Source organism: Eleutherodactylus coqui, chromosome 11, assembly GCF_035609145.1.
Source record: "Eleutherodactylus coqui strain aEleCoq1 chromosome 11, aEleCoq1.hap1, whole genome shotgun sequence".
Lineage (NCBI taxonomy): Eukaryota > Metazoa > Chordata > Amphibia > Anura > Eleutherodactylidae > Eleutherodactylus > Eleutherodactylus coqui.
In genome coordinates this window covers 81,823,388-81,840,089 of record NC_089847.1, presented here as the reverse complement: position 1 = coordinate 81,840,089, position 16,702 = coordinate 81,823,388, and the positions used below count along the sequence as shown (strand labels likewise).

The 16,702-nt window shown below is 42.4% G+C and overlaps 1 protein-coding gene across 5 annotated transcripts in view; it reads left to right on the top strand.

Annotated features, from left to right (window-relative positions):
• Positions 1–11,983, top strand: part of DNAJC4 (DnaJ heat shock protein family (Hsp40) member C4) — a 28,799-nt gene extending 16,816 nt beyond the window's left edge. For 3 of the 5 annotated variants that reach the window (XM_066582816.1, XM_066582813.1, XM_066582815.1), the window contains 5 exons: positions 2,207–2,436; positions 2,826–2,984; positions 4,648–4,734; positions 5,107–5,130; positions 11,770–11,983. In XM_066582816.1, coding sequence (XP_066438913.1) covers positions 2,207–2,436; positions 2,826–2,984; positions 4,648–4,734; positions 5,107–5,130; positions 11,770–11,872 — 603 coding nt within the window. In that variant the 3' untranslated portion in view covers positions 11,873–11,983. Of the gene's footprint in view, positions 1–2,206; positions 2,437–2,825; positions 2,985–4,647; positions 4,735–5,106; positions 5,168–11,769 lie in introns of all 5 variants that reach the window. The other 2 variants (XM_066582818.1, XM_066582817.1) reach the window with 2 other exon arrangements.
• The last annotated feature ends 4,719 nt before the right edge of the window (positions 11,984–16,702 follow it).

The following is a 16,702-nucleotide window of genomic DNA, read 5'->3' as shown; positions in this document are numbered from 1 at the left end:
TGGGTCTTGGGATGCAGCAATCCAAATTAATATATATAACGTTTTTGCTATATATTTTTTTAGCACAATCACAGTAATACCAAGTTTACAGAGCTAATGTAGTTTAAATAAAATACATTTATTTCTCTGTTGCTGCATTACAAGACTCATAACATTTTTATTTTTTAATTAACAGAAATGCATAAGGACTTATTTTTTGCAGGGCAAGATGGCATTTTATAGCTTTTTATTACACACTTGGAAGGTAGGATTAGCAAAGAAAGTAATTCTAGCATTGTTTTTTTAGTTTGTTATTTTTAATGGTTTTTACTGTGTAGCACAAATGACATTTTAATTACATTCTAGTCAATACGATTACAGCTATAGCAAATTTTAACATTATATATTTATAACTTTTAAATGCTTTTACTTATGCTATGTTCACTAGTAAATTTCAAAAGCTGATGTTTTTGAATTTTTTAAGCAAACTAGAAATCAACAATGACTCTTATCAACGCCGCACGCTGACTTTCTCAGTGGGCAGCACTGATAGCATTCTGTCAGCTGGTATCCTGCTGGGACTTCCCAGTGGAATACCAACTGAAAGCTCTGAAAACAAAGCAGCTGTCAGCGCTCCTGCTGTTTCTTGGAGCTATCAGCTCAGTGGGACACTGCTGATAACTGCAAGAACAAAGCAGCTGTTTGCATATACAAAACAGCTGCTGTTCTCTGAGTTATCAGCGGTATCCCGCTGCGCCTGCATTTAACTCTTTTTAAGTAGCTAATTAGCTACTTAAGAGTTACGCAAAGATGATCGCTCAAAACTGTCACTCAAACTACTATTTGAGCGATTTTTGAGCGATCATCTTTCAGTCTAGCGGGAAAGTGTTCCTAAAAATTATGCATAAAAAAATTATATGTGAGCAGTAGTATTTGTAGAACTATTGCACAAGTATAACTGGTTATAGCCTGACCAACCGGGTCCCACATTCTTACTTTCCTAGAATACTTAAAGGGATTTTCTGCCTTTTTTCAGTTGATAGCTTATCCTCTGGATAGGCCATCGACCATCAGTAGTTTATGGATGGGGATCCACTGCTCGGGAACCCCGTCCATTTGCAGATCATGCGGCCTGCTGTCCAGTGCAGTGGACCGGACGTTGACATTAGTGGACAGGGCAGGAAGTGGTTGTGACAGCTTCACTCTCAGGCCTTAGTCAGACGGGCATCCGCAAATCGCATGACCGTTGCCCGAAAATCGCCCGAAAATCTGCTCCTAGCCGCGTTTTATTAGAAACGGGCCGGAGCTGTCCAGCGCATTGCATTCAATGGAGCCGGCTCTGCGCTGAGCCAATCAGGGGGCAGGTCTGACTCACACCCCCTTCACACCCACTGCAGGCCGGCCGCACGGAACTCCGGCTGCCGGGAGCAGGTGAGTATATATATATTTTTTATTTTAACACATTTCTGGATGAATTGCAGGGAAGGGCTTATATATTTAAGCCCTTCCTGATAATTCATCCGGCGCACGCCGGCAGCCCATTGCTTTCAATGGAGTCGGCTGTATTGCCGGCTCCATTGAATTCAATGGGCAAACATCGTTCTTCTCTGCCACAGCTGTTACAGCTGTGGCAGAGAAGAAGGATTTGTCTTCTATATGTTCTCAATGGGGTCGGCGCTGCTGCCGCCGGCCCCATTGAGCGCATATAGAGAAGAGAACAGGAATCGCAGATAGGTGCGATCTGCGACTTCTGTTCTATAATTTATCGGACGAGCGCATAAAAAGCGCTCATGTGTCCGATACCATTGCAAAGCAATGGTTTTATAAAATCGCCGGACGCATGCGCATGCGCAAATCGCGGCTAAAAACGCCCATCTGACTAAGGCCTCATTGAAATCAATGGGAGCGCCACTGCTATTCCACTTCTTGCTCTTGTTACTGACATCCTCTTTTGGACAAAAAGTGAAATAGCAGCACAGTGCTCCCACTGATTTCAATGGGAGTAAAGCACTCCGACTTCCTCCCCTGTCCGCTGATGACGATGCCCAGCCCACTGCAGTGGACAGCAGGCCAGACGAAGCAGCAGACCCCCGTCTATCAAATGCCTATTCAGAAAATAGGTCATCAGTTGAAAAAAGTGCAGAAAAACACATTAATATTTATTATGTATCCTGAATCATATTACAAGCTCCTATGTATTCTTAAGCTTTCTCCTTTCTTTAACTAGTGCCATCCTGACAGTGACCCCACAAACCCTCTACTGCACTCCCAGTTTGTGCGTCTGAATGAGGCTTATAGCGTCTTAAGCAAACCGTCTTCCCGAGAACAGTATGACCAGATTTTGGAAGCTATACAGAGAGATGATTGGAGAGCAACAAGCCATAACCCATATAAATCTCACAGCACAACATACAACTGGAAACAAACTTATCAGACACGCGAGGGGCCATACACCAGGTAACAACCTAAAATTTGCTCTTTTCTTCTGAAAGACCTTCAGATGTCTTCAGGTTTCTCATTTGTGGCTGTTCACCTTTTTCCCAAATATGTGGAAAATGTTCCCATTGTACTCTCTCTTTACCAACTTTCCCTTTCTTGGTCTTTCCCTCACTATTCCACCTCCCATCCCACCGCTCTTATCTCTGACATGCCTTGATATCAGGAAATTCCTTCCCTTTGTTGATTTTGATGGATAGTGGCAGAGGGAGGAATGCAATGCTGTAATGTCACAAAGAAGTCATTTGCTTTCATGTCAAACCAAAGTCCCCTTCCCTATTTTAGTTGCTCTTTCTCTATTTTTATATGCTTCTTGGTACTTATGACTGTTGTTCTTCCCCGATCTACAGGTCTTCATCCAAAGACAATTCACGGTATTGGTCAGAATTTCCTCCAAAGAGTGACTGGAAAGATTCTGCAGAAGATCGTAAACGCAGAAATAATTTGATAGTTTTCTATTGCATCTTTTTAGGAAGCCTAAGTATCGCTGTACACCTTGCAATGTTTAGGTAATTTCTCCTGATCACTTTTAGTTTCATTTAAGATCTTTAACCCCCTAAGGTCCAGACACTTTTTAGAGATTTTATCCATGTGGTGGTTTTACTGCCTTATTTTTATTTTATTCTGCAATTTTTTAAAACTTATTTTTGTAACTATTTTCTTTACCATCTATGACCCCCATGACGTCATATAAGACCTCTGGGGAACATTCACATTGTTTATTTCGTTCTTTAATTTCCTACTTTTCCACTGTAGCTGGAGCAGCCATACGAGCCCCAGTTACAGGGTAAAGCATAACAGAGCTGATTAGGGTGTGCTAGGCTAGCTCTGCTGTAACAGGCGACACTCGGCGGTCATGTGATCGCCGGGTTGCATAGTGGAAGCAATACTTCCACTTTCACTTTGTAGTACATAGCGCTCATTGAGCACTATGTAGCATGGAAAGGAGAAGGCAGAAGCAATTAAAACCGCTTATCCTTCCTCTGGGTCCTCTGTTATGTCTGACAGCCGACAGACAGCTTGATTGCAGGAGCAGAGGCTTTAATCCCGCGCCATACATCTTCTCTCGGTGGGGATTAACGCTCAGGACCAAGCGCCGTATATTTATCGTGCTTGGTCCTCAAAGGGATAATGCACTTTTTTAAACCTTCCATTGAAAGGTTAAACAGGTTGTTGTATGAAAAGAAGTTATCCCTACTGCTGGGACCCTCAGTGTTCAAGAGAATAGGGGGTTTCAATTGCACTCAAATGGATGGGATGGGTCACACACTCATTCATTTGAATGGTACTGCTGGAGATAGCTAACTTTAAATGCTTGGCTATCTCTAGCAGTCCCATTGAAATGAATGGAGCAACAGAGTGTATGCGTGGAAGCATCTCCGATCTGAAGACACCGCAAATTTGAAATTCCTGGAAAGTTTTATCAACAGTAGTTACCCGTGACAGTTAGATTTTTAGATGTCTTTTAACAAAGCAAAGTATTAATCTTGTTGGTTGCCATGGACGACTGTTCCAGTTCCATTTGTGACAAAGCCATGGCAGGTTTACATTGGCCATTTTCACATGGAGCCCATTGGTCTTATATTGAGGTCCGTTAAGTTTCTTTTGAGGCTCTGGTATTTTGGAAATCAAGAACAGTGCTGTAGGCCGCACTAATCTTGTAAAAATCGCCAGAAATCTTGACAGACTGCTAAATACACCGGTATGGACAGAGCCTAAATGGTAAATTAGGCTACTTTCACACAAGCTGAATTATTCTTAAAGATGCAGAAAATTCTGCACCAAAGTCTGTCTTTCAGGGCCTCTTGCAGAATAATTTCACTTGTGTGAAAGCACCTTTAAAAGGATATTGTTTTTCTATCATAGTGAATTGCTAGGATATTCAAGTGAATGGGGCTTTACTGGGTCAGGAGTTGTGCCGTCAGAGTAACTGCAGTATCATCCTCATCAGTCTAATGTGCCCCAAGCATAGAAAGTGAGCAGAGGAGGTTTCAGTGGCATATCTTGACTAAAACATGGCTATTAGTTTAGGCTTCATACTCTGATAGTAGCTTATTATGTGGGCTTTTGGGTCTCTGTGAAAAAAAATGTGCGTGTGCATATATAATGTATATGTAGTATCTGTCTATCGAAATGCTGTTCGGTTGATCTATATTATATGCCTTGTTATAGCGCAGTTAGAGACATGCGCCGGAAGGAAAGGGAAGAACAACAAAAGAGGATTTTAAAATTTTACAATGACAGGACAGAGGCAGCCAGGTGAGTACACACTCCGCACTCAGGACAGACCGGCACATATGGAAAAATTATCTCATACTATGAATTACAATGACATTCAATATGAAAGAAAAGCACACAGATTTTTTTCTTTGCTGTATGTTCTATAACATAAAGTTGTGGATGACTCTTCCTAGCAAAAGTGAGTTGTCTGATAAATATAGGGGCTGTACTAACTTTACTTTTAAAGCCCCAACATTAAAAATCACAAGTCTTTGCAATTATGAAGCAGTCATGGATTCTCACCCCTGCAGAAATGCCATCCACCATGATAAATTGGACAGTAAGGTGGGACTTTTGGGATGATTCTTTCTCTATCTTGTGTTCTCTCTCACTGTCTGTTCTGTTTTGCAGTGCACAAGAGAAGAAGCTTGACGGGTATTTCTAATATATTCCTTTTACATATTAGAAATAGGTACTGAATATACCGCTCTAGATAGTGTTCAGTAGAAAAAACAAAAGTTAAAAATGGATAATGAAGCTCTTTAAAGGCATCCCCTGACTTCTAGGGCCCTTTCACACGGGCAGAACTTTTTTGCATTCTGCACTGTAAATCTGCACCTTAACCCCTTAGTGATGAAGCCTGTTTGCGCCTTAGTGACGGAGCCAAATTTTGGAAATCTGACATGCGTCGTTCAACATAGCATAACTCCGTAAAGGTTTTGCATATCCAAGTAAGGGCTTCCACCCACTGGCGATATTTTCTTTCTTGCGCTGCGAGAGCACGAGAAAACTCTCGCATCGCAGCGCAAGAAAGAAGCCGGTATAGAACTGGCATATCGCAAGTCGTTTCAATGGGGCCAGCAACAGCAGCGCTAGCCCCATTGAAAGCATAGGGAGAATGCCGCGGACTTCTGCCACAGCTGTGACGGCTGTCACAGCTGTGGCAGAAGTCCGCGGCATTCTAGCCCATTGCTTCCAATGGGATCGGCACTGCTGCCAATCCCATTAAAAAGCACTGCTTTCTGCCAAGCCCCCGGAATGATTATCGGGGAAGGGCTTGAAATATAAGCCCTTCCCCGATAATCTGCCAAAAGTGTGTTAAAAAATTATTACTCCCCTCTCCTGCGCTCAGCCGCGTCCTCCTGCTGGCTCCCCGGCAGCACTGCAGTTAAGCTCTTTCAGCAGTTGGGGATTTAAAAATCCCCGCATCCTGAAAGGGCTGTGCAGATTGGCTGAGGGCTCAGCCAATCACCCATAGCCCTTAGCTATTCATTCATGAATAGCTAAGATATAGGCGGCCAAAACCAAAGAGAACCCCCACAAATGACCCCATTTTGAAAACTAGACCCCTTAACGAATTTATCTAGGGGTGTACTGCCCATTTTGACCCCACAGTTTTTAAATAAATTCCAGTAAAGCAAAAGGAAAAAATTGTGATTTTCGTTTTTTTGTCAATTCTGTCATTTTAAAAACAGCTTTTTTTGTACAGCACCCACATGAATGAAGACTTGCACCCCAAAATAGATACCCCTGTTTGTCCCGTGTTCAGAGACATACCCATTGTGGCCCTAATCTTATGTCTGGATGCACAACAGGGCCCAAAATGAAAGGAGTAGTCGGTGGCTTTCAGAACAGAAATTTAGCATGAAGGTGATTTAGGCCCCATTGCCCACTTGTAGTGCCCTTTAGCGGCCAAAACGACAGAGAACCCCAACAAATGATCCCATTTTGAAAACTAGACCTCTTAACGAATTTATCTAGGGGTGTACTGTGTATTTTTACCCTACAAGTTTTGAATAAATCTAAGCAAAGCAGTAGGAAAAAATTACAATTTTCATTTTTTTGGCGGTTGTATCAATTTATAAACTGGGTTTTTTTTTGTACAGCACACATATGAAGGAAGACTTTCACCCCAAAATGGATACCCCTGTTTGTCCCATGTTCAGAAACATACCCCTTCTGGCCCTAATCTACTTAAAGGACACATGGCTAGGCCTATAATAGAAGGAGCACCCTTTTGATTTCAGGGTACAACGGAATAAATTCCAGGCCCCATTGCCCACTTGTAGAGCCATTGAGCGTCCAAAACGATAAAGAACCCCCACAAATGACCCCATTTTGAAAACTAGACCCCGTAACGAATTCATCTAGGGGTGTACTGTGTATTTTGACCCCACAGTATTTGAATGAATCTAAGCAAAGCAGAAGGAAAAAATTACGATTTTCATTTTTTTTGCTATTTGGTCAATTTAAAAACAGGTTTTTTTGTACAGTGTACATAGGAATGAAGACGTTAACCCCAAAATGGATCCCCCCGTTTGTCCTGTATTCAGAAACATACCCCTTGTGGCCCTAATCTACTTACAGGAAACATGGCAAGGCCTGTAATGGAGGGAACACCCATTGGATTGCAGGGCACAAATGAATAAATTCCAGGCCTCATCGCGCAGTTGTACGGAATAAAAATTGATACGTTAAAAAAATTCACCCCCTCCGCACCCTTTTCGGCGGTCGCCAAATCTTAGATAAAAGTAATAATGTGAACTGTGTGGTATTTCCGAAGACGGGTAATTACGGTTGGGATAGGTACATGGGGCAATAAAACTGGGTATCCCCCTCCTTTCATGCTTTTTGGGGGGTATTTCGTGACCTCAGTGGCAGGGATTGGGTGTAAAAAGTGGCGCTCTGTGTGGCTTTGTAAGCTTGCCGAGGTGCGGCGGTCTTGCACAGAAGGCGCTCAACAAGCTGCTCCTGGAACTGCATGAAGGCGAGCTTTCCCAGGGCTTCTTGTGAATTACGTATTACGGGTAGCGGTCTGAATAACGCCGGGCTCACACGGCTGGATGTGGAATCTGCTTGCGGAGGTCTGCAGCGGATCCCAGCTGTGAGCCCTGCGTATAGCCGCGTATTATACTGTGCATAACTGCCTACTCACACAGTTGGTGATTTGCAGTACACTTTTTTTTTTTTTGTTTGTATTTCCCGCACCGTCGCTTAGCGATGACGCGGGTACCCGCAGCCCGTACACAGTGTAGTTGTGTATGGGCTGAGGGTATATCCGCAACCATGAAGCACAATGGGCTCTATGTTGCGGATATCCGCAGTAAAATAGAACCTGCTGCGTTCTCTTTTCTGCGAGTGGATTATGCTATTCCGACCCGCTAATGTCAGCGGAATTGTGTAATCCAATGCGATTGATCTGTGTATTACTGCAGATCGGACGCATGCAGAATCCGTAATTCCTATCCGGTCATGTGAGACAGGCCAAAGGTAGATTGATACCTTTTTATCACATGACCGGCGACCACTCAACAAGGTCACTGCTCCAGGCTCACGGTGACCGTTGGTCGCTGGGAGCAGGGAGATTTTAAGTTTCCTGGGCTCCCCGACTCCTGCGCATGTGTCCGGTGTTTTGCCAGCGGTCGCATGTGCAGAATCCGGGAAAGTTCACAGAGGAAGATCGCGTCGGGGTTCAAATATGGAGGCCTCCGGTAAAAAGTTTAATCTCCTCTCACCAATCGCATCGGTAAGAAGAGATGAAGCTTCACCTTTTTTTTTACTTCTACGTGATCGCCATTATCCATTGGATAACGGCGAACACGTGATCAGGAACCGCTCACCGCGGCCCCCCGTGAAGTCTCCAGGCTCTCGGCTAAATTTTGTAGCCAGGAGCAGGGAGATTTTTAAATTACGCTGGCAATCCACGGCTTTTGCGCATGCGTCTGCCATTTTGGCGAGGGGCACGTGCACAGAAGCTGGGATAAGGTCCGCAGATAAATCCGGGGGCCTTAGGTGCGTCATTTCATCCTCCCTCACGGATATGATCCGTGGGGGGAGATGAAACGTAAGCTTTTTTTAAACTTTTTTACTTTTAAAAACTTTTTTTTCTTTACTTTTTTACACCTTTTTTTTTTACTTTAAATGATCACTGTTATCCATTGGATAACAGTGATCATGTCCCCACATGGCAGCCAGGAGCAGAGGGATTTTGAATTTCCAGACATCCCCTTCTGCGCATGTGCGCCCGATGGCACAGAAGGGCTCGAGTCCTGGGAGACCAGGACATCGCGGAGGACCCGAAGTGAGTATTTTCACCTCCCCTCATGGATCCGATCTATGAGGTGAGGTGAAACGTAGACTTTTTAAAACTTTTCTTAAAACTTTTTCACGATCGCCGCTATCCGCTGGATAGCGGCGATCGCGGGCTGGGGACCGGTCGCGGTCCCCGGGAACATCTCCTGGTTCCCGGCAACCTTCAGGAGCCGGGAGCCAGGAGATTTTTAATTTGCTGGGGGCTCCGGGGCTTCTGCACATGCGCATGATGTCATCTGGCGCGCATGCGCAGAGGACCGGCGGCAGGTTCGGGAGGACCAGAACTTTGGGGGAGAAGGGGGGTGAGTATTTTCAGCTGCCCTGATGGATCCGATCCATCAGGGCAGCTGAATCTTTAACTTTTTTTTTACTTTTTTTTCACTGTATTGCGATTGACGGTATCCATTGGATAGCGCCGATCGCAATGCCGGGGGGGACTGTCCGGGATGGCAGCTCCATGGTGCCCGCAGGTAGCCGACAGCAACAGCATGGAGCTGTTACGTCCTCACTTAAGAGGGCATTAATCCTAAGAGGACGCATATTTCTACGTCCTCTAGGATTAAAGCCCACTTAGTGAGGACGTTGAATCCGGATAGGGCCGTTACTAAGGGGTTAATAAACCACTGCAAATTCTGCACCAAGATCCACAAGTCTCATTGTGGATTTGGGTATGGAAATAATTAAGCTATTTTCATTCCACATGAAAATGCGCAGGGGTCCATGTGGATTTTAGTGCTATAAATACCGTGGTATGTGGTGCCGAATGCAGAAAGGTTTCGCCCACATGAAAGAGAGATTTGATGTTTTTATGTGTGAACTCTAATCCAAAAAACCTGTAAGATCTGAAGAATAGAATTGTACTATCCTGTCTTCATGTTGTTATATACATATGTATTATATTTCATCGTAAATCCCTGGAGCAGAGGGTTTACCAGAGCAAAGCAAAAGGGAAAAGTTTGTTAATTACTTAAAGGGGCATCTTCACCTTAGACATTTATGATATATCCATTAGGATATACCACAAATATCTGACAGATACAGGTCTTGAAAGGGGGGTCCCCAGCCAAGGCTGGCCCTGTGCAATTTTTTTTTGCGCCCTCCCTTAACCCCATTATATAGGTAAAACAGTGTTGTGTCATCACCTTAGGCAGCAGAGGCGAGTTGCAGCTGTACCAGCCAAGCGCAGCACAGTAACTGGCAGGCAAATTTTAGCATGGAGGGCAAGCACAAAATACTGACCCCTGAATAGTGGCCCACTCTTATCGCATGTTCACATGTGGTGGATTTACTGCATGTAAATCCACAGCAAAACCACACCAAAATCTGAACCATGTTGTGTGCACCTTGACATATGATTTAGTGTGGATCGGAAATAGATTTCACCCATTCAACCAAAGGGGTGAATTATGTTGCAAATTTGCACCAAAATCAGTGTCAAAATCTGCACCAGAGGGTGTGGATTTTTTTTTTGGTGCGGACTTGTTGCAGATTTTTTTGCTGTGGAAGCTTCCACAGAAGTTATACACTTACCCCCTCCGGTGCTGGCGTCCCCATCTCCATGGCAGAAGACCTGTGCGGCGCGAGCACGCCGGAGCGGCCCCTTCAGCGCAAGCGCATCTAATGCAGGGAGAAGGCGGCTTTGGTCGGCGCCATGGAGACGGGGATGCCAGCACTGGAGGGGGTAAATGTATAACTTCTGTATGGCCAATATTTAATGCACGATGTATATTATAAAGTGCATTAATATGGCTATACAGAAGTGCATAACCCCACTTGCTATGGCGGGACAACCCCTTTAATCCTCAGTGCCATATAAATACACAGTACACCCCTAGATGAATTCGTTAAGGGGTCTAGTTTTCAAAATGGGGTCATTTGTTGGTGTTCTCTATCGTGTTAGCCACTCAAGGGGTCTACAAGTGGGTAATGGGGCCTGAAACACTTTCAAGTAAAATGTCTGATCTGAAAACCTCCGGCTGTTCCTTTCAGTTTGGGCCCCGTTGTGCATATTAACATAATATTATGGCCACAATGGGTATGTTTCTGCACACAGAACAAACAGGTATGCATTTTGGGGTGCAAATCCTAATTTTCAGGTTCACTATAGAAAACAAAACTGTCTTTAAAATGACATATTTGCAAAAATATGAAATGTTATTTTTTTCTCCTCTAAATTGCATTAATTCCTGAAACGAAACAGTAGGGTTAAACTACTCATGATACTCCCCAGTGAATACATTAAGGGGTGTAGTTTTTTAAATAGGGTCCTTTGTCTTGGTATCCATCATTCTGACACCTATGAGCCTTTAAAATCTTGGCTTGGTGTAGAAAACAAAATGTTCCTCAAAATGTTAATAATTTGTTACATTTGTACATCTTCTAAATGGTTAAAAAAAAACTAAAGTTTTTTACATGTGCATCCAGAATAAAGTAAACGAATGAAAATATATAGCTTATCGAAAATGTGTACAGTATATTTGCACATATTTGACATAAATTTTCCCAATTTTGTCTCTTTTAATAAATATACACAAATGCTATCGGTCTATTTTTACTACCCTAATGAAGTACAATATGTGGTGAAAAAACAATGTCAGAATCACTTGGATATGCAAAACCTTAACGGAGTTATTCTATGTTAAAGTGACACGTCAGATTTTTAAAATTTGGCTCCGTCACTAAGGCGCAAACAGGCTTTGTCACCAAAGGGTTAATATGTCACTTCATATTGCATGTTGAATGCCTTAAAAACAAAACCCAAAAGGACAAAATAGTGTAATTAAAAAGTACAGCGTGTCCCACTAAAAACCAGCCCGTCTACATCAATAGAAAAATGAGTTAGTTATCACTCATTGAACACCATGTCAAAATAAACAAAAACTCTGCATCCTCAGGTCCCAAGATAACTGAATCCTCATTGATGATGTGGATTGTATCATCTATACAGTCTTTTAGTAATAGTATATGTTTTTCTTTGTATAGGGAGAATGGATTGCACAAACAGCATGAAATTCTATTGCAAAGATATGAAGACAGGCTCAGGCAATTATATGGACGAAAGCTTGAAGATGAGACTAGAAAATAGAAAAATGATGCTTGGAGTTAACATAATGTAATTTTTTTCTCATAATATAGTTGATCATTTGTGCCACAAGTATATACTGTGAATAAAACACCATAAACCAACAAAACAATAGCTTTTACTGGTAATTGTCTTTGCTGTATTAATGATCTACCGTATTTTTCAGAGTATAACATATGCTTTATACAAAAAAAAAAATCTTGCTTAGAATGTCCCTGCATCTTACAGTCCATAGTAATGGGGATGCAGCATTGCCAGACTTCCTTGGCTGATTCCATCATGATCGGGTAGAGCACTCATAAATCCCACTGCCTGATCATTCTGATGATTATATATCTGCTTGTGGCTTCAACTCTTATATCTGCAAAAAGCTCTATCCTTAGACTGCAAACATGGATGAAACAAGGTCATTACCCTCCCTACTTCAATAGACTACCAGGGAAGTTTTAAAGGGAACTTGTCACCAGTGTTACGTCCACTTCTTACATGAACTGCATAAACTACGAATGGACCTCATGCTCACAGACAGACGTAACACAATGACTTACAAATGCACAAAACACAAACCTTGCATACCTACACAGATAACTAGATGGAATTGCTATAGAATGTACAAAGTATTAGTCTGTATTTTGGCCAAGATACTTAAGCCCACGAGCCCACTTCAAGAGTCCTCATCTCGTGGGTCTCTACTCTAACGAGACAACTAGCCCCAGGCAACCTTCCTGCATGCAGGGCGATCGTTCCAATAGGAACGGCACAACGCTGGAACCTATGGACCTAACACGTCCTAGATGGTAAACTATCCAAGCAGCACTGGACACAGTTTATACCAGCATAGCATGGAATGCATACAAAACAGAAAAGGACTGTTCATACCACATGTCTGGAACCCAACACAGAACACATTGCATCTCACACCCACAGAGCAACAAGCATGAATGCAAACACAAGGGGGAATGAGGAAAACCAGCTCCCTCTAACCAGAGGGTTGATATTTATATGCAACAGACTGGTGATGATTGGCTGGCTGGGGAACACCACACTCAGCCAGCTCAATCATGACACACCTGTGGAAATAAGCTCCTCGAAACCCATACTACTACAGGTCCCAAAAGCACAAACTAACAACCAGGTTCATGCTGCCCAAACCATCATCAGCATGGAAACTGGGAGAGGTATGTACATGGCACCCATGTATGTTATAGTCTGAAGCGCTGCCAGCTCTTGAGACTTACAGCACCGTTTAAAGTCCAACTTTAAAATATGTTCATTCTGGAATGCCACAGCATTTCAGAATATACCATACATGGGTGCACTCTACATACATGTCCTGTGGTTTGGGCAGCATGAACCTGGTGACAGGCTCCCATTAATTAGTATGAATTATTGACTCCAAATTTATTCTGCAGCAGAACGACCCCAAACATAAAATCAATGTCATTCACTACTATCTTCGGTGTAAAGAAGAACAAGGAGACCTGGAAGTGATGATATGGACCCCATAGAGCCTTCATCTCAATATCATTGAGTCTGTCTGAGATTAAATGAAGAGACAGAAGGATTTGAGCAAGCCTACATCCACAGAACATTTGTAGTCAGTTCTCCAAGATGTTTGGAACAACCTCCCTGCAGAGTTCCTTGTGCAATAATGTGTGCAAGTCCACCTAGAAGTTGTTCATTCACTTTGCATTTTGTTAGTTGATGAAAACTATTAACACTTTTATTTTTGAAAGCATTCTAAAGGCCCTTTTACATGGAATGATATTTTTCAAAGAAATTGTTCAAACAAGCTAAAATAAACAACCATTCAGCGTAAACACAGCCAATGATCAAACATCGAACGATGCATTGTTCGCTTTTCATTCATCGTTCATTGTATGCAGGCATAAGTCATTGTTGGCTCGCACACTAATCATTCAGTCCTTGTTACTTATACAGTGAATGTGAACAACTGAATGATTTCTCGTTTGAATGAGCCAACGATGTATCTGCCTGTATAAACAGCCTGCCTGATCGAACGAGCTAACTGTGATATAATTCGCTCATTCAAACGAGAAAGCAGCAGGTTTAAAGGGACCTTTTACTTTGCAGCATTTTTTCCACACCTGCCTAAAACTTTTGTACAGTAGTGTATGCTAAAGGTCATTTAATATATGAGGGTCGTACTGAAAGTAATGCAAAAGTGGTCATAACTTCTTTATTAACTGATGTAGATCATTCAAATTGCACATGTGGGCGGAGTGACTTTTCCTCTATACACATTTGCTACTCAATATAGTCTACATTAAAAGCGATGCATTTTCACCATTATTGAACCAAATTCTTGAATCCTCTTTTAAAAAAAGTCAGTTGTGCACTGTCGCATCTACTTTCACCTAGTCTGTGTCATCAAATCATTGTCCCCGAAAACTGTCCTTCATTAGGCCGAACAGGTAGAAGTCGGAGGGCGCCAAATCCGGGCTGTACGGTGGATGGGGGATCAAGGACCCACCCAATTTGCCGATCACCTGATCTGTTGCCAAAGAGGTGTGCGGTTGCACATTATCATGGTGAATGTGGATCGCTTTCAGATTCTTGTGCAGTCTCTTCCCAGTCCTAATGGCTTCTGTAAGCTTCTGGAACGTCTCAATTTACGACTCGCTGTTGATGGTACAGCCTTGTTCCAGAAAATCAAGGAGAATGACGCCCTTGTCATCCCAAAAAACAGTCACCATGACTTTCTGTGCTGATCGCTGGCTTTTGAACTTCTTAGGCCTTGGAGAAGAGGTGTGCTGCCATTGCATAGACTGATTCTTCCTTTCTGGATCATAAAGGATACACCCACGTTTCATCCCCTGTCACCAGCTCAGAAAAAAATGTGTCTGCATCGGCAATTTTCTTGTTTGTATGACACTGAGAAGTTAGAGAATTAGATTAGGTACATTACATAGGTGTGCCAATACTTTTACACTTAGCATTAAATAATCAAGTTTACTTTTCCTATTTAGAACCTAAAGAATGGTCATGCCAATTTTCATGTTTGTATGACACCGGGAAGTTAGAGAATTAGTGTCATTCAGTGAGGGCTTTCACCTTATATATAAGATAGAATAGATAGAAGGAATTGAGAAAAGGCAAATGCTTCTTCACAGCACTGTAGATAAGTATTTGCATTCAAACCAGGTAGCATGTAGCTGAAAGTATCTATAGAACTATAATACAGAAACGTCTATGGAGCCATGCTGCACATCAGTTTCTTGCGATTTCATTTGGAGGAATACAGAATTCAGGATCCATGCAGACAGTTCTGCTGTCTCAGCAGGGTAAATATAGTATGGTATGCGTGCATTGTCCTTATAGAACGCTGATACCAGTACTGTTATAGGGAAATTGTACATTACTAAGAAGTTACTATATGGTACAAGTGTGTGTTTATATTTAGCTGATGACCCTTGTTCACATAGGGGACATGCAAAGTTTGCATATAAGATCCACACTGCAGTGTTGTTACGCTCGTGGCTGAGTCATCACTGTTTCTGGACTGGCTACCCAATTTAATCATAATGAGGCTTTAGGTTTGCTTCACTGAACCTGTGTAATTTTTAATTGTCGCAGTCATCGTGTTGAACACAATTATTACACATGACTTGTATTTGCATGCATTGCACTGACGGATAGGGTTCTCTCGGGATCCTGTCTAAATTTTCAACAGGGTCAACTAATCAGGAAATCGTATAGTAAACAGACACTTTGTTTAAAGAAATACTCGATTTAACTGCCTTTTATATGGCTACTCTGTTGCAAATAAAGATTCATTATTTTGAAAACCTTCATCAAAACAGTAGCAGTAAATTGGCTGTTGCGAGTCTTCATCTAGTGTCCGTGTGCTATCCTAGTGCAACGTTTTCATGCAGACTCAGAGAATTGGATTAAGGCTAGGTTCACACTTCGTTATTGTCTGTGACCATGGTTTCCATCACAAGTTCCATTTGAATACCCAAAAACGATATTCGAATGGGAACCATGACTGAACCATTTACTGTAATGAGGCAAGTGCAGACTAAAGGTGAAAACTCAGCTCTTTGTTTGACCTTGTTTCCATAATTTTTGAAGGACACAATATCATAGTTGGCTATAGTATTAAAAGGTTGCCCATTTGTAAATTATAGATTGCATATCATCATGAATAGTAGATCAGTGGGGGTCTGTCACCAGGTATCTCCACCTAAGCTGTTCTCTTGACCAATGTACTTGTACACAGAGCTGATTTATACAGGAAACAAACAGCCCTGTTCTCATTGCAGTGTCCATGCTTGGTATTGCAGGTCAAGTTAATTTTAATGGGAACTTTACCTGCAATACCAAGTTGGGCCACTGCAGAGAAAACAAAACTGTCTGCTTTCTGTAGAAATCAGCTTAGTGCAGAAGTACAGCAGCCCAGCAAATAGTTGATTGGCAAAGTTCTTAGGCAATAGACCAACAGTTTATAACTGGACAATCCTTTTTAATCGATGATTATAGACAATAATGAAGTGTAAACCCCCAGCCAAGAGTTCATTTAGATTTATGTGCATTCGGGGTTTCCATTTTCCTGTTCCATTCAGGGAGCATGAAAACTGCCTCCCCTTGACTAAAAAAACCTGTCTTGTGATGGAACCGAATGGCTCCAAATTAACCCATTTGCTATAATGGGGTCTGTTTGGTTTCTATTCTGCCATCTGGCATTTTACTAGACAATACAGTCCTGTAGGCAGGACTTATTTGTCCAGCATTTCATGTCAGATCTGTGACTGAGCCTTTGAACAGATGCTCCAAATGCAGATGTGAATATAGTCTTATTCATGGTTCATG